We start from the raw sequence: 18,728 nt of genomic DNA on the forward strand, positions 1-18,728 counted from the left end.
CCTAACCAAGACAATAGGCTGCACTAGCCATTGGGGAGCTTACAGGATCACAAGGTCTCCTGTAAATGGTTGGAGCCACCTGGGCCTTTCCCACAGAGGGTTTGCAGATATGATGAGGTCACCTTTCCATGGCAAAAATTCTTATCTATGGCCACCAGTCTTACTGCCAGTCCTCTGGATTTGTGAGAACCCCACAAGACCAACTCTAGCTTGCAAAGTATACATCTGCTTAAAAAACAAACAAAAGGATAAAATCCAGTCCAAACTGAAGTGCCTAAGGATAATCAAATGGTCCTCAGTTCTATGAAGGGCCATTAGGGCCACAAAAGCACGGGTCCAGGCAAGTTCATTGTTAACACCTGCAGCCCTTCAAAGGACGTGTCCTGGTAATGGATAAAGATTGTAGATTGTAAGTCCTCTACCAATTTGAGAAATTGTGTCAACAAGACCTCTGAACCTCCCATCTTAGCTAAGCCTAAAAGACGGAATATGTGCATATCAGGCCCAAGGCACATTCAACTGGGAATATTTGGAGGTAACAGTACCAGATATAGGACACTATAGAGAAGGTGTACACAAAAATGAAATAAGAAAAAAAAAAAAGCCTTTTGTGCCAGTTTCAGACTGAAAATGTGCATTTCCCAGATGACCAAGTGAACAGGATTCAAGTCAGTAATAACACTCAACGTAGCCACATGTCAATGCAGATTCCCACTAGGTAACTTCAGAAGCTTCTGTGCAGGCCTGTCTTCAGCCTCTGCTTTCAATTCATAAATTGTGTTCATTCAATCAGCAGACAGTATGAAATATAGGCAATGGGTAGGCACTCAAGGAAGATGATGAAGACTGTAAGAACAAAGTATCTTTCCAGGGTAAGGGACAGACAACACCACAGGTTGGTGATAAGATGGAGGAAGTTGGAGAGGAGAATGGAGGGCAGATTTCAGATCTAGCTTCTGGACATTTAGGGTGATGGCAGCTGCCCCAGACCTGGCTGCAAGCCTTGAGGAGATATTTCCAAATGTAATAAATTAATGTGGTCTCTGTCCTCTATGAGCTTTTACAACCTTAAAGCCTCAGCCTATGATACTATACCAAGTAGAGAGTCATAGCTCAGAAATTCAAGATATTAATTTAGGAAGGGTGTGTGAGACTTGAAGGAGATGTGTTCTATCAGACATGTTCTAACATTTAGCATAATTAACTGGGCTTGAGCCAGGACTTACTTATATGCATGTAGACTGCTATCTTCGGAAAATTCCCATTATGAGATCATATAACCTGATATCTGGGATTTCACTTTCTTGGTGAGTACTTCTCCACTTATGAAAAAGGAAGATAGCACTAGTTTAGAAGGTACATCTTTGTATTAGGACTTTTCTATCAATTTCCCAACTCTACCAATTGTTCTAGGTAACTTCCTGACAGTAGGAAATATGGACAACTATATAGTATCTCCTCCTGCCATACTAGAGGCACTATAGTAAGTGTAAAGACAGATAACACACAAAAGTACATTTACAGCTCATGATTCTTTGCTAATTTTCTTTTCAGTTGATGTATCCATAGGTGTGAGTGGGGTATTAAAGTCCCCTATTATAATTGTGGTACTGTTAATTCCCCCTTTCCTACTTCCTTGCATTTGCCTTGCATCTTGAGGTGCTCCTAAATGGCACAATGGACTAGTTACACCTAATTGTTATATATAGGCATTACACTCATTAGGAATGGAATCATGTTTTTTTCCAGTGCAATCCTGAGCCCACATCTTGGTCCCTGCACAAAAGCAGGCTGTATCCTTCCCATGTTCAAGCCCTGAGAAACATTCCTGAGCCCACATCTCTGTCACTGCACTGAACTAGGCTGGGTCCAGCACTTGCTCAAACCCCTGGAAAATACTCATGAGTCCACATCTCGGTCACTGCACTGAACCAGTCTAGGTTCTGCCCTAGTTAGTCCCCTGACACATACCTCTGAACCAACATCTCGGGCTCTGCCCTGAAGCAGGCTGGTCCTTCCCATGTTCAAGCCCCGACAAATGCTCCTGAGCCAAACTCTTGGTCACTGCACTGAACTAGGCTCGGTCCTACACTTGTTCATGACCCCGGCAAACACTGCTGCGCCCAAATCTCATGCCCTGCACATGATCCAGTCTGTGTCTTGCCCTTGTTAGATTCCCCCAACCCATACACCTGAGCCCACATCTCAGTCCCCGCACTGAAGCAGGCTGAGTCCTGCCTTTGTTCAAGCCTCCGGCAAACAACCGTGAGCCCACAACTCGCTCCCTGCCCCTGAAATTAGGTCTGTCTTGCTCTTGTTCAATCCCCCAGAAAACACTCCTGATCCCACATCTCACTCCCTGCCCTGAACCCGCCAGGGTCCTGCCCTTGTTCAAGACCCCGACAAATACTCCTGAACCTACATCTTGGTTCATGCACTGAACCAGTCTAGGTCATGCCCTTGTTAGATCCACCAACACATACTGCTGAGCGCACATCTCAGTCCCTGCACTAAACTAGGCTGGGTCCTGCCCTTGTTTAAGACCCCAACAAACACTCCTGTATCCATATCACATCCCCGGCCCTGAACCAGTCTAGGTCATGCCCTTGTTAGATCCCCCAACACATACTCCTGAACCCACATCTCGGTCCCTGCACAAAAGCAGTCTGGGTCCTGCCCTTGTTGAAGACCCTGACAAACACTCCTGAGCCTGCATCTCAGTCCCTGCACTGAACTAGGCTGGGTCCTTCCCTTGTTCAAACCCCCGACAAACATTCCAGAGCCAACATCTCTGTCCATGCACTGAACCAGGATGGTTCCTGCTTTTGTTCAAGCCCCAGGCAAACAATCCTGAGCCAACACCTAGCTCCCTGACCCTGAACTAAGGTGTGTCCTCCCCTTGTTCAACTCCCTGCCCCCCAGGAAACACCCCTGATCCAACATCTCACTCCCTGCACTGAAGCCACCTGGGTCCTACCCTTGTTCAAAACCCTGACAAATACTCTGGAACCCACATGTCAGTCCCTGAACTGAAGCAGATGAGTCCTTGCCCATGTTCAAGCCACAACAAATACTCCTGAGCCCACATATCACTCACTACAATGAACTAGGCTGGGTCCTACACTTGTTGAAGACCCTGACAAACACTCCTGAGCCTGCATCTCAGTCCCTGCACTGAACTAGGCTGGGTCCTTCCCTTGTTCAAACCCCCGACAAACATTCCAGAGCCAACATCTCTGTCCATGCACTGAACCAGGATGGTTCCTGCTTTTGTTCAAGCCCCCGGCAAACAATCCTGAGCCGACACCTAGCTCCCTGACCCTGAACTAAGGTGTGTCCTCCCCTTGTTCAACTCCCTGCCCCCCAGGAAACACCCCTGATCCCACATCTCACTCCCTGCACTGAAGCCACCTGGGTCCTACCCTTGTTCAAAACCCTGACAAATACTCTGGAACCCACATGTCAGTCCCTGAACTGAAGCAGATGAGTCCTTGCCCATGTTCAAGCCACAACAAATACTCCTGAGCCCACATATCACTCACTACAATGAACTAGGCTGGGTCCTACACTTGTTCAAGACCCTGACAAACACTCCTGAGCCCACATCTCGGTCACTGCACTGAACGAATCTGCTGCTACCACTGCTAAGTCTCTTCAGTTGTGTCCGACCCTGTGCGACCCCATACATGGCAGCCCACCAGGCTCCCCCATCCCTGGGATTCTCAAGACAAGAACACTAGAGTGGGTTGCCATTTCCTTTTCCAATGCATGAGAGTGAAAAATGAAAGTGAAGTCCGTCAGTCGTGTCCAACTCTTAGTGACCCTGTGGACTGTAGCCCACCAGGCTCCTCCATCCATGGGATTTTCCAGGCAAGAGTACTGGAGTGGGGTGCCATTGACTTCTCCGACTGAACGAGTCTAGGTCCTGCCATTGTTCGATCCCCCAACACATACTCCTGAACCCACATCTCGGTTTCAGCACTGAACTAGGCTGGGTCCTGACCTTGTTCAAACCCCCAACAAACACTCCTGAGCGTGCATCGCGGTCCATGCACTGGGTCCTGCCCATGTTCAAATCCCCGACAAACACTCCTGAGCCAACATCTCCATCCCTGCACTGAATCAGGATGGTTTCTGCCTTTGTTCAAGCCCTGACAAACAATCCTGAGCCAACAACTCGCTCCCTGCCCCCGAACTAAGGTGAGTCCTCCCCTTGTTCAAACCCCCAGAAACACTACTGAGCCCTCATCTCACGCACAGCACTGAACCAGGCTGGGTCCAGACCTTGTCAAAACCCCCGGCAAAAACTCCTAAGCCCACATCTCAGTCCCTGCACTAAAATAGGCTGGGTCAAGCCCTTGTTCAAACCCCTGACAAACACTCTTGAGCCTGCATCACCGTCCCTGCACTGAACTAGGCTGTGTCCTGCACTTGTTCAAGACTCTGACAAACACTCCTGAGCCAACATCTTGGTTCCTGCACTGAACCAGGATAGTTCCAGCATTTGTTCAAGTCCCGGCAAACAATCCTGAGCTGACAACTCTCTCCCTGCCACTGAAGTAAGGTGTGTCCTCCCCTTGACCAATACCCCAGGCAACACTACGATCCCATATCTCACTCACTGCACTGAAGTTCGCTGGTCCCTGCCCTCATGCAAATCCCTGACAAACACTCCTGAGCCAACATCTCCATCCCTGCACTGAACTAGAATGGTTTCTACTTTGTTCAAGCCCCCAGAAAAACATCCTGAGCTGACAACTCGCTGCCTGCCCCTGAACTAAGGTGTGTCCTCCCCTTTTTCAATCCCTCTGGAAACACTCCTGTACCCGCATCTCACGCCCTGCCTTGAAGCCGCCCGGTTCCTGCCCTTATTCAAGACTTTGATAAATGCTCCTGAAACCACATTTTGGTCCCTGCACTGAAGCAGGTGGGTCCTGCCCACGTTGAAGGTCTAACAAACACTTCTGAGCCCATATCTCGCTCTCTACACTGAACTGGGCTGAGTCCTACACTTGTTCAGATTAGATCAGTCGCTCAGTCGTGTCCGGCTCTTTGCGAACCCATGAATCTCAGTATGCCAGGCCTCCCTGTCGAACACCAACACCCGGAGTTCACTGAGACTCACGTCCATCCAGTCAGTGATGCCATCCAGCCATCTCATCCTCTGTGGTCCCCTTCTCCTCCTGCTCCAATCCCTCCAAGCATCAGAGTCTTTTCCAATGAGTCAACTCTTCGCATGAGGTGGCCAAAGGACTGGAATTTCAGCTTTAGCATCATTCTTCCAAAGAAATTCCAGGGCTGATTTCCTTCAGAATGGACTGGTTGGATCTCCTTGCAGTCCAAGGGACTCTCAAGAGTCTTCTCCAACACCACAGTTCAAAAGCATCAATTCTTTGGCGCTCAGGCTTCTTCACAGTCCAACTCTCACATCCATACATGACTACAGGAAAAACCATAGCCTTGACTAGACGAAATTTTGTTGGCAATATAATGTCTCCGCTTTTGAATATGCTATTTAGGTTGGTCATAACTTTCCTTCCAAGGAGTAAGCGTCTTTTAATATCGTGGCTGCAGTCACCATCTGCAGTGATTTGGAGCCCAGAAAAATAATGTTTGCCTCTGTTTCCACTGTTTCTTCATCTATTTCCCATGAAGTGATGGGGCTGGAGGCCATGATCTTCGTTTTCTGAATGTTGAGCTTTAAGCCAACTTTTTCACTCTCCACTTTTACTTTCATCAAGAGTCTTTTCAGTTTCTCTTCACTTTCTGCCACAAGGCTGGTGCCATCTGCATATCTGAGGTTATTAATATTTCTCCTGGCAATCTTGATTCCAGCTTGTGTTTCTTCCAGTCCAGCGTTTCTCATGATGTACTCTGCATGTAAGTTAAATAAACAGTGTGACGATATACAGCCTTCGCATACTCCTTTTCCTATTTGGAACCAGTCTGTTGTTCCATGTGCAGTTCTAACTGTTGCTTCCTGACCTGCATACACATTTCTCAAGAGGCAGATCAGGTGGTCTGGTATTCCCATCTCTTTCAGAATTTTCCACAGTTTATTGTGATCCACACACTTGTTCAAGACCCTGACAAACACTCCTGTGCCAATATCTTGTTCCCTGCACTGAACTAGGCTGGGTTCAGCACTTTCTGAAGTCCCCTGCAAATACCTCTGAGCCAACATCCTGGTCCCTGCACTGAAGCAGACGGGGTCCTGCCCTTTTTGAAACCCCTGACAAACACTCCTGAGCCCACACATCAGAAACTGCACTGAACCAGGCCAGAAACTACACATGTTCAAGCCCCCAACCAACTGTTCTGGGCCTGCATCTGACTCAAAGGCTGGTTTCTGGTCTTATTTAAGCCCGCAGCAAGCAATCCTGAGCCCACAAATCGCTCCCTGTCCCTGATCTAAGGTGTGTGCTCCCCTTGTTCAATCCACCAGGAAACACTACTGAGCCTGCATCTCACTCACTGCCCTGAACAAGGGTGGGTCCCGCCAAAGTTCAAGCCATGACAAATACTGTTGTGCCAACATCCCAGTCTCTGCACCAAACCAGCTGTTTCCTGCCCATATCAACCATGGCAAACACTCCTAAGACCACATCTTGGTTCCTGCACTGATAGCGGCTGAGATCCTGGCCATATTCAAGCCTAGACAAACACTCCTGACCCCATTTCTCGCCCCTGAACTGAACTAGGCTGTGTCCTACACATGTTCAAGACCCTGACAAACACTTCTTGGCCTTCATCTGACTCTCAGGCTGATCTCCTTCACTACACTGAACTAGGCTGTGTCCAGCACTTGCTGAAACCCGTGGGAAACACTCCTGAGCCCATATCTGGGTCCCTTCTCTGAACCAGGCCAGGTCCTGCCCTTGTTCAAGCACTCAAAAAACACTCCTGAGCCCACATCTCGATCCCTGCACTGATCGCGGCTGGATCCACCCCTTGTTCATCCCAACAGACACTCCTGAGGCCACATCTCAGTCGCTCCAATGAACCAGGCTGGGTCCTACCTTTGTTCAAGCCCCCAACAAACACTCTTGAGCCCACATCTCAGTCCTTGCACTGAATCAGGTGGGTCCTGCCCATATTCAAGCTCTTTGTAGAATGCATATATCATATATCAGGACTATAGGATGGCTGGCTTAGCTTGGTCCTCTTGCTGCTTCAGGCCCCACAGGCTTGTGTGATAGGGCAGGCTGGGATGTGTTCTCACATGGAGAACAGTACCACTTTGAAAGGGCCTCAATAGGGTAAATGGCAGACGTGCATGTCTCCGACACCGGTGAGTCATGGAACTTAAGGGGAACTGTCTTTAGAGTCTCCCTGGCAGGCATTCGAACAAGGTTCAGGGAGTTCCCTCATGCCAGCAGAGCGGGCCCCATTTCTCCCTCTGTGCAAAGTGTGGCCAAGCCACCTCAGGCCTGTGCAGTGTTCACATCTGTCCAGCGAGGGAGGGAGGGTCGCACGTCCAATTCTGCAGTTCAGCAGTGACCGCCCACTGTTGGCTCTCAAGGTTGAGAAAGCACTCTCCGAACGTGTGGACTAAAACCGTCTAATCTCCCATTGCTGCAACTCACTCAGGACGCGAAGGGCTTGCAAAGGATAAGCGTCTTTTCTGAGAGCTGCTGTCCAGAGAGTGGCAGACGGCAACAGCACTACTTAGAGAGACAGAGACACACAGACATCAGTGCCTGGTACACACACAGAAGGATTGTCCAGAACAGTGCTATGCCGGAAGCAAAGATAGAGAGACAAAGAGCGAGCTCTGCACCCTAAACCTCTGGCCTCCCTGAACAGTGGAGATCAATGGTAGCAAATGTTGCGGTTTTTCCCTACTCCCCTAGTATCAGGACAGCAACAGGCTCTCTGTCCCATGAAGAAAAGTATCCAGCCACTTGGCACCCCTGCATATCCTTTGGATAGTCAGGGAGAGCTCCCAGCTATTGCCTGTCCCAGGGGACACAGGAGGGTATTGTTTGGATTGTGGAGCAGGAACCCGTGGTTGGAATTTCCAGGGCCAGGTCAATGACAGCACCTGGGGCTACCCCAGCCACATGCAAAACCCTCTACAATCCTGGTGCAGAATCTGGCCATGTGGGGGCACTGGAGCACAGGAACCGCAGAAGATGCCCTCCGGTCTAGGGGCATGTCCATAAGGGTGCCGCCCACTACCCTCTCCGCCCTTGGTCTAGATTTGGGCAAGGAGCCTGTGCTTGGCTCACAGCCTAGGCTCCTGCCTGTTTTCCGCTGATGTCCCAGGGCCCGTTCACCCTGGCCTGGGCTGTCCGGCACCCCTTTCCTTGGCCTCACGCCACCCCCAACACACCACTCCCCACCTCCCGACCATCCCCCTCACTCCCCGCCCCCAAAGAGCTAGTGGGTCCCACAGGTTCACTGCAGCCTGGGCCACCATTATGCACCATTCTCTGTGCTGTTATATCGTGTCCCTTCACATCTGCCCCAGCTTGGGCCAAGAGGAGCGTGAGAGGCGATCAAAGGAAGGTGGGAGCGTCCTGGGACCCTTAGCTGTGAGCCCCAGTACTCAGGGAGAAGCCCCCACCCCTCATCCCGCGACCTGCCATCCTGATGCTGTGCGCAGCTGGAACCTTGCAACCACCAGTTGTCACGCCAAGTGAAGAGGCCATCCTCTTTAGGGTGGAGGCAGTGCAAGACAGCCAGACCCTGGTGGACGGAGACGTGGCAGGGATCCGGCGGGAGTTCCAGCTGCTTGCAGAAGACATCATGGAAGAGGTGGAGGTTGTGGCAGATGAGGAGCAGAAACAGTGGTCCTCCCAGGAGCTGGAGGAGAAGACGGTGGAGGAGCAGGGCCAGGACAGGCCGGGAGGTCCGAGTGAGCACCAGGCGCTAGATGTCCTGAAGGCACTGGCCGCCCTGCAGGTGGAACTGAGCTCTGAGTGTGAGCAAAACCACAGGGCCTACCATCAGAGGAGGAAGCATCACTTGGCTTGGGGGAGTGCCATCATCCAGGGCATCCCTGGCTTCTGGGCCAAAACTGTATCCTTTCCGCTGCTCCTTTGGGTCCACTGCTCATGAGGAGGAGGAGAAGGGGCAGGAGCAGGAGGAGGGGGAGGGGGCGAGGGCACAGGAAGGGCGCTGGAAGCCCCTGAAGAAAATGTGGTCCTGGGCAATTGGCAAGCTCCAAAGGCCCAGCAGAGTACGGTCTGGGCAGGGCTACAGATGTACGTGTTGCAGCCATGCCTTTGAGTGTCTCCTTCAGGCCTGCATCTGAGGAGGAGCAGCACCTGAGGCCTCCAAGTCAGGAATGACCAGAGATGGTACACAAGAGCAGCATCTGCACAGCTATTGCTGTAAATGTGGGTGATCCTGGCATATAGCTGAGACATGTGAGTCATTCACATACACACACAACACACACACACGTACACACACACACACACACACAAACAACCCCTTTGCTTTCAAACACGGATTGTCACAGGACTGCAAATCTGACCATGTAAGCAGTGACATGCCACTACCAAGCATACACAGGTCTGGAGGAGAACAGTAGCTGTCAGAAACCAGTCCCTGCTCGGAGAATGCAGACCACCTCAGACGCACACCACCACAAGGGGCCCAGAGCCATGAGCGTGTCTGATGGTATGGCAAAGCCTGATGACATCAGGGGTGGCCAGGTAACAGGCAGTGCCCAGCTCCTTGCAGATGCCTTTTCCAATATCTTTGTTCCACCCCAGACTAGGACTGATGCTCCTGGCTCTTCTTGGCCTGGCATGTAGCTCCCTGAATGGCTCCTTGACCTAAAGCAGATTATGAGCCACCCTCAAGTTTCCGTCATGATCAGCGACCAAGATCAAGACTTTCTCGACTACATGATCGACTTGAAGATCAGTGAGGAAGACTGAGGAAGGATGGGTATGGGACCTGGCAGGGAGTGGGAAGATCCTGTTAGCCATGTTCCTGCACTGTGAGACTTTGGAGAGGAGTCATGGACGCTGTTAATGCCTGCCTGGGAGGCAAGCTGAGGCCCCTAGAAGTTTGCACCTTTTCCCTCCTCCCTATCCTGGCAGGTGCAGGTGCGGAGCCATCTGCAGTCCCACTGCAAGCTGATCTTTTCCTTTCAGGACAACCCCTACTTCTTGAACACCATGATCATTAAGGAGTATTACCTTGACATCACTGGTAACACGTGGCTCCCAGGGTGATGAGTGTGGGTGTGCAAGCATGTAGATGATCCACCTGTGGAGTCCACCCCAGTCTCCCCTGTCTTTCCGCAGGGAACAGGGCATGTCATTCCACTCCAGTCCACTGGTTCTGGGACTTTGAATGGGCATCCCCCAGCCACAGTCTGGACACCAGGAGCCTTAATTTTCTCAACTGGCTGTCAGGCCACAATGGCCCAGAATTGAACACGATTGCTGATGTGGGGTTGCTTTGGGCCTGCACACAGGTGATGATTAATGTTGGAGTTCTTGGCTGCTCATGGGAGGGTTCAGGGCCTGGTCAGCCCTGGGTTGACCTTGCTCGTGTTGCCAGCAGCTCATCAGCAATGACATGTGGGACAATCCCCTGAAGTACTACCTCGGGGAGGATGATTCTTCCATCAGAGATAACTGACAGAAACACATGTGGTGAGGCGGTCAGGAGATAGGCCCTGAGGGACAGCCTTATCGTAGCTGGGACACTATCCTTTCCCAAATGGGGATGCATTTGGGATGCATCTCTCCTAGGATGCAAAACCACAGGCATCCTAGGAGAGACAGGATTTGAGTGTGGCATGCCTCCAGGCACTTCCAGCCTGCCTCCCTGGCAGTGCAGAAAGGCGAGGAAAGCACAGGTGGTTGTACGTGTTTGACCCTGTGCCCGGATGAGCCTGTGAGGGAGGGAATGGAGTGAGCAAGGAGTAATTGCATGTCCCAAAGGACCTCAGGAGAGTGGGAGACAGGGAAGCCCCTGGGGGCAGTTCGGGGCCTGCTGGTTTTCAGGGTCCAGGGTCTAGGCAATAGCAGTCCTGCCAAAGATACGCCATGGTGGGTGCTGAAAGTCCTGACGTGAAGTTCTTCTTTCCTCTGGGGTCTTGCCACTGGCTTTGGGGGCCTGAGGGGCAAAAGTGTGCGTCTGCATCTGAGAGAATTCGAGCAGTCTCGCTGAAGCAAAATCTCCGATTATGTCATAGGGGACCTGAAACCAGGTGATGCTCAGAGGGAAGCTGCGTTCCAGGTGACCGTCTTGGATGCTCCTGGGCCCAAATGGAGGCTGGCTTCCTTGGCATGTGGGCTGTGTAGGCAAGCAGAGATGTGTGACTGTAGGGAGTCCTACCTGGGCCTAATGAGAGCAACTGGAAGAGAGTCTTGACATCTAGCAAATCACTGTGGCCTTGGTGGTTCAAGCCGTCTTGGTGCCTTTGAGATAGAAAAGCTGCTTTCCGCCCAAGGGAGGCATGAGCTGTGGGCCCACAAAGGGAAGGTTTTGCAGGGCATCATCTGTTTGGGGACTCCATGTGCATGGGTAGTGTTAAACAGAAGGGAGGACGTGTAGGAATGCCACCTTACCTTTATGGCCTCAGGTTCCAATCTTTGTATCTGAAGAGACCCTGTATCCATGTGCACCTTTCTCACAACATTGGATAAGACCCAGGCCTATCACAGTCTCTTGGGGCTCTTGGAGGCTCAGGCGTCTCTTTGGCCTTTTCCTGCTACATGGAGATAGCCCTTGGGGGCACATGTAGACAGGTGCACACATAAAGCTACACAGATAGGAAGAACAGAAGGCCTCACTCAGAATGTTGTTGTCCATAAAGGGTGGTAGGCTAGCAAGAGGGGCACAACATTGACAAGGAATGACCTAGATAGGTGCACACCGAGAGAGAGGTTCTCCAAGTCAGCTGAGCCCAAAGGTCCTTGTTTTCTGTCCCCACATGGATCAGGCCAATGTGACTGGTACTGTGAAGCTGTCCAAGGTGATGGGAGAATGCAGAACGCAGGCGCATGTCATACAGCTGTTCATGGCAAGTGCTTCCAACCCTGCTTGCTGCTCTGCAGGTCGGTCCGTGTCACTGGCAAATGCCAAGATTTTGTAACCTTTGAGGATAAGTCACAAAGTTAGATGGAGAAGGCAATGGCACCCTACTCCAGTACTCTTGCCTGGCAATTCCCATGGACAGAGGAGCCTGGTATGCTGCAGTCCATGGGGTCACAAAGAGTCGGACATGACTAAGCGACTTCCCTCTCACTTTTCACTTTCATGCGTTGGAGAAGGAAATGGCAACCCACTCCAGTGTTCTTGCCTGGAGAATCCCAGGACGGGGGAGCCTGGTGGGCTGCTGTCTATGGGGTCACACAGACTCAGACTTGACTGAAGTGACTTAGCAGCAGTAGCAGCACAGAGTTAGAAGTGCAAGGTGACATGATTAATTAACAAGTGAAAGGAAACAACCAGGAAAAGAAAGTTACTTTTTGTTTGTGAGCACAAAGGTACTTACCAAAATTCATATTCCTAGAGAAGAAAGCTTGTAGTTTTGCACGTGTGCGTTTCCTCTCAGGGATGTTACTGTGTACACGCACATGTGTGTGCACACATGGGCATAGAAGTCCCTGCCAGTGTGCTTGTGAGTATGAGCTTCCGGAATTGACCTAGCCAGGTGATGGAAGTTGGATAGCAAAAACATGAAGGTGTTAGAGAAAGGTACATATGCTCTGGCCAGCAGAAGCACTGAAGCCAGGGATTCGATCCCCGTTATCTCACTGAGCAAACACGTTCTAAGTGGGATCACAGGGGTGCACCCAGGATGTCTGGCAGAAAGTAGAGGCAGGAAAAAAGAGCCTGGGGAATGTGCAGAGAAAAGTCCACTATATCTGCAGTTTATGAAAAGTAGAAATGTACCAGGAAGGAGAAACCGTACTTAATTAATTGAGATATCTAGCTAAGGAGATTTCCAGCCAAACAGCCAAAAGTGCTTCCTGGTTTCTTCTTGCTGCCTATAGTAAAATATAAAGGGAAATTAAAAAAAATATATTTAAGAGAAAATATTAAAAAATAAGACAGAACTTGCTGAATTGGAAATTTTCCAGTCTTTTAACATGACAGAGGATGCTAAAATTAATGGCTCTCAAACAAGGTTCTATCCAGGGCATTGAGATAAGGTGGTCTAAATATAACATTTTATAACACCTATACATCAATTCTTATTTATTTATTTATTTTTAATAAACGTGGTCTAAAGATGAGTGAGTGTAAAATTCTTTGTTAAGCCTCAGAAAGCTGGAAGGGGATGCTTCATGGCATTATTTAGGCAGGCCAATGCCTTCCAAAGAGTTCAGGGGTGTCACTCAGAGACATTTCAGTCACACAATAAGACTTGTACCAAGTTTCAGGGTGTTATCCCTCAGCTATCTCAGCAGAAAACCGAGACAGAGTAGGCCTTATTATGAAGACATGTGTGATGGTGGCTTTGGAGTGGAGTGCTTTACCATGAAAACCAGTAAGATTATCAGGAGACACACCAAGTTTTTAAGATAACATATTTAAGTTCAGCTTGGACTGAAAGGACCAGCAATAGTACAAAATAAGAGACCTCTGAACTTCTACCTTTGACAAGCAGGAAGCAGGCTAGGGAGACTGTTTCAGTGTAACCATATACTACCCACCTTTCCTGCAATGGAATCATGTCAGAGGGCAGAATTAAAAATTCAGAGACTGAAGCCTAGGAAGTTTCCAGGCCTTAAATCCTAATCAAAGGACTGCCAACAAGAACCCGTGGGATTTCAGAACTGCTACTGTTGACTCCCATCTCCCCTCCTCTTTCTGGAACAGGAGTGCCGATGAAGGTTATCTATGCCTGACCCAGCACTGTATGTTGGCTGTGAAAGTGAGCAGATTAACTCATCTCTTTTGTTCACAAATCATCAGGTCTAGAGGAACTACACGTGTATAATTTGAACTGATGTGTTGGAGATGACTTGAGAGTCTCCTGGACAGCAAGGAGATCAAAATAGTCAATCCTAAAGTAAAGCAGTCCTGAATATTCATTGGAAGGACTGATGCTGAAGCTGCAGCTCCAATACTTTGGCAACCTGATTCTAAGAACTGACGCATTAGAAAAGACCCTGATGCGGGAAAGATTGAAGGCCGGGGAAGGGGACAGCAGAGGATGAGATGGTTGGATGGCATCACCAGCTCAATGGACTTGAGTTTGAGCATGCCTCTGGAGTTGATGGTGGACAGGAAACCCTGGTGTGCGGCAGTCCATCAGGTCGCGGTCCATATCTGGACTTGACTTCGATGACAAGGTCCTGAACTTCAAGTTAATGCTATAATGGATAAATTATTTGAAAGCATTTGCAGGAAAATGCATTTTGGACATACAAGTATGTAAACAATTTGTGGCCATGGGTGTACCATGTGGTTTTAAAGTATGTCCACAAATCCTTTCCTTCAAGGGTGGTCCTTATACTCCCCTTTACATGTAGGCTGGACTTAGTGGCTCACTTCTAATGTTAGAATATTGTAGAAATGAAAATGAAGTGTCTGACTATGACTCTTTAAGTCACAAAAGGCACTGCAGCCTCCTTGCTCATCCTCTTGGATCACTCATTCTGGAAGCCAGCTTAGTCGTATCTTGAGAACACTCAGGTAGCCCAGTAGAGAGGCCCATGGGAAAGAACTGAGGCTTTCTCCCAACAGCCAGCAAGGAAACTGGTTTCAACAGCTATGTGAGTAAGCCATCTTGGAAGGAAATCCACCAGCCCATGTCAAGGCTTCAGATGACGACAATCTCATGAAACCCTGAGCCAGAACCCTCAACTGAATTACTCCTGGATTCCCAACTTTCAGCAGCAGTATGAGATAATATTGTTTTAAGCTGTTGCTTTGGGATAATTTGTTATGCAGCAGTAGTTCGTTAATGCACTGCCAACTTTGTCTCATGTCTTTATACCGGGGCGCCTGTCCATTTAGTCCAATCTAAGCTAGATTCTGCTACTTCAGTTTAGAAAACATACTTCACCCTTGATCTGACCACCCTCAGATCAGATCAAATTCTTTATCACTCACCTCAATATCTTATCAGTCTTGCCTAGCCTCAGCAATGATCGTCTCAGTTGAGCCAGAATCCACCAGCACCCTTATGGTCATCTTAATAAGTTTCCATCCACTGACACCCACTCTGTTGTTGTTCATTGCTTTTCAGTCTCCCAGTCTCTCTTTGCTATCACATGGACCCACCCTGTTCCTTAGCTATAAATCCCAGCTGTGTCCCTGCTGGAGTCAGGCTTAAGCTCACTCTCTCTCCCGTATTATAAGACCCCCGCTGTAGTACTCTTACCTTGAATAACATTTTTCTTACCACCTTTAGGAAGTGTTATGAATCATTTGTTTAACATTTCCAGGTTCTGTTAGTAGGGATTATTCTCAAAGGAATAGTTCTATACCTTTACTTTTTATACTATATTCCTTAGGGGAACAAATTTCTAGAATTAAAACATTTCATGTTTTTACCATACAAACAGAAAATATCTTTTAAAATATATTTATATATCTTTAAAAAATGTAGTAATCTGAAAAAGATGTGTATATAGACATGCCAGTGTATATACACACATACCCTCAGACCTCCAAGGAAAACTTAATTCTCAGTAAACTATAAATTAAAACATTCACCTGCAAGTAGTGAAATCTTTGGAATTAATGTGCCAAAAAATCATAGAGAATGAGATTTTAATTTAAAAAATGTATACATAAAACCATTTGGGATTCAGACAAAATAGGTTATTTAAGTAAAGATAGGTCAAGCCCTAAACCATCTAGTAAAAAAAAAAGAAAAAAGAAAGAAAGAAAGGAAATAATCTCATGTAATAACCTATAATGAAAAATAACCTAAAAAATAGGCATGTATATGCATAACTAAATCACTCTGATATACATCTGAAACACAACATTGTAAATCAAATATATTTCCATAAAATTTGTAAAGAAAGCTTTTACAATGTATGATTATAAAGAAAAAATCCTAAAGAAAGTAGAAGGTATATATGAATTGAAACAAAAATAGAAAACAACAAAAATAAAACTTGTTGGGATAATAAAACAAGAGCTGCTTCTTCGAAAAAAAAAAATCAGAAACATTGATACAACTGTAGCCAATCTAATAAGGGGAAGAGGAGGTTAATTCCAATACTAGAAATGAATGACACATGGAATGGGATTTTGAGATGGTAATATTCAACACTGAGTGGAATTACTTTTGTTTCAGGAAAGGTCAAGTCAAGCCAAAACTGGGAAAAGAAAGGGAAGGAAAGAAAGAGGAAGACAGGCATGGGAAGAAAGGAAGAAAAGGAAAGTAAGGGAGAAAGAAAGAAAAGTAAATGTCTCAACAGATGTTGTAAATATCCAATGAAATAATTCTCTTTAAAATCTAAAAACAGAAACAGAAATTTATTAAGCCATATCCTCATTGCCTTTGATGGTACTAAGAACCAGAAAACCCATTTACACATCACTGTTTAGAATTTCTGGAATAAGATTGTTTAAAGAAAAGAAACAAACAAAAAAAATGCTATATTATTTGTAAAAAGATGGACAACAGAAATATTTTTTTAAAAAACATTTTATTTTTATAAATAGTAATTTTACTGACAATGTTTTGGCAACATTAATAAAACAATAAATTTTACCTGAAAGAACAAGCAAAGTAGACAAGGAAATTCACCAAAAGCAATAACAAAATAGTCATCTTGACAGATATTCAATACATTTGTAAAAAAAAAAACAAAGTGCCGTTGCCTGAAAAAAATATAGAGATATCAAAAGAAAAAGAGAGGAAGCTCCTGAAAGAACTCAACTCAGTATTAACTGTCTTTGTTCTGCAGGCACAGAAACTTACTCAAGTTAATTTTACGAAGCAAAGCCCTGATGTTATTATCTCTTTTCAGGTTTTGTGTGTGTGTGTGTGTGAAAATCTAGGAACTTTAGGCTGGACAGGGAAGACGAGTGTAGAGACTTAAAGTGTCTTTAAGGAGGAGAAGGAAAAGGAGAGGTGTGAGGATTTCATTGTGTGGTTTGAACAGCATTGGGGAAGCTCAAACAAGGGATGTAGCAATGTTCTTCTTCTGGGAAGAGCATTCCCAGAAGAAGAGCATTTGCAAAGTCTTTGGATTGGGAAGAAATTGAATTTGCTTAGGGAAAGCAAGGCCAGTGTTGTCAAAAACAGGGCAGCAGTGGGGAAAATAGTAGAGTAGAATGACAGAGAATGGAAGAGAGGAAGTAGTCAGGGACCATATCACTGGAAACTTTTCATTTGGCAATAAATACAACTTGTACTCTTTAGGAGCATACTACAGAGCAAACAACAGTAACAGTATTGATAATCCTAAGCAACAATAAAAACATATAAATAAAACATTTCATATTTACTATAGAAATAGAATAAAGGAGATAAGAATGCAATAGTCTGCACATTTATACATAGAGTTTTCACCTGAGACCAGAAGACAAACACACACACACACACACACACACACTCGTTATACAACTAAAAGAAGTTTAAGCTGACACTTAGCAAAGTGCTTTGGCCCAAGCGAACTAACTGGAAAGGCCTGGTAAAATATTCAAAGTGCAAACCAATCAATCAAGCATTGAGTAAATAAATACAATTTACTTGTATTTGAATTTACACTCAGGAAATTACCTAAAATGGAGACAAGAGACTCACTACAGCTTAGTCATCTGTAGTCCTTTCTCTTTTGTTCTGAGAGGGATGGTAACCCCTTGGTGATTATCACTTTCTAGCATTTTGTGAAAGCTTAGAGGATTTAAATGAATTGTGGGGAGGGGCAGAAAGAGTGGGGAGAGACAAAGAGGAGGAGAAAGGAAGAGGAAATGGAGAGATTTCTCTTGACATAGGTCTACAGCCAAGATTCCAGGTTCCTTGAATGGTGCACAGAGATTCTAGATATCTGTGCCAGAAGTGGAGAAGGTATGGCATTCAACTCCAGGAGGAGACTCAACTCCAGGAACCCACAGAGGAAGCCAAGTGTGCTGATGTTCAGGAACCAGTACTTAGAGGGTACACCACAGGTCTGTGAAAGAGCCCTTGGAGATCACACAAAAAAAGGTTTCCACAAGTATAATCACAGACTAGGTAGTTGGATAGAGTAGAGGAAGGATGATAACTCTATGACCTGATAATTACTGAAATAAATGAGAAAATTCCTGCACATCAGACTGTGTCAAGTAAGATGGAAACCCAGTATTAGTTTGATAAAATGGGAAATTACACAAAGAATTAGCTGTTAACTTTAATACATTCCTGCCCAAGGCAAGATAAGATACAAAAGTGAAATTGTCACGTTAAACTAGGGTAAGACACATGTAACTGGAAAAGGTAAGGAAAAGTTCTATAGAGGGTTTAATCACCCTGGACCCTTTGTATCCACTACATTTACTCTTCTCGGACAACTCCTTTGTAGCTTAAGGGAAAGAGAACTAAACTTAGCTCAATTCATAAACTGAAAAGATTCCCTGTGTTTGATCCTTTTCAGTTAAACCTATGGGTCCAGTACAAATCAAACTGGATGTCAAGGCTTTTTTCTTTGGGAATCTTAACTTGCTTTACTATTGTGATGGAGACGGATAGGGCTACTTCACTTTGACTAAAGGCCAGCCAAATGGGAAAGGAGATGGAATGAATCAAATTCTGATCACTCAACAGGAGGTCCACAGGCACCAGGCCTCATTCTATTAAC

General features: G+C 46.8%; 1 protein-coding gene across 1 annotated transcript in view; it reads left to right on the forward strand.

Moving 5' to 3' along the window:
* LOC132344710 (testis-specific Y-encoded protein 1-like) overlaps positions 1 to 10,605 on the forward strand; it is a 59,272-nt gene extending 48,667 nt beyond the window's left edge. Inside the window, exons 2-6 of the mRNA XM_059884354.1 lie at positions 8,630 to 9,024; positions 9,798 to 9,873; positions 10,057 to 10,170; positions 10,266 to 10,411; positions 10,528 to 10,605. Of these exons, the coding sequence (XP_059740337.1) occupies positions 8,630 to 9,024; positions 9,798 to 9,873; positions 10,057 to 10,170; positions 10,266 to 10,411; positions 10,528 to 10,605 (809 nt within the window). The remainder of the gene's footprint in view (positions 1 to 8,629; positions 9,025 to 9,797; positions 9,874 to 10,056; positions 10,171 to 10,265; positions 10,412 to 10,527) is intronic.
* Positions 10,606 to 18,728: the final 8,123 nt, after the last annotated feature.

The sequence above is a fragment of the Bos taurus genome, chromosome Y (assembly GCF_002263795.3).
Source record: "Bos taurus isolate L1 Dominette 01449 registration number 42190680 breed Hereford chromosome Y, ARS-UCD2.0, whole genome shotgun sequence".
Classification (NCBI taxonomy): Eukaryota; Metazoa; Chordata; class Mammalia; order Artiodactyla; family Bovidae; genus Bos; species Bos taurus.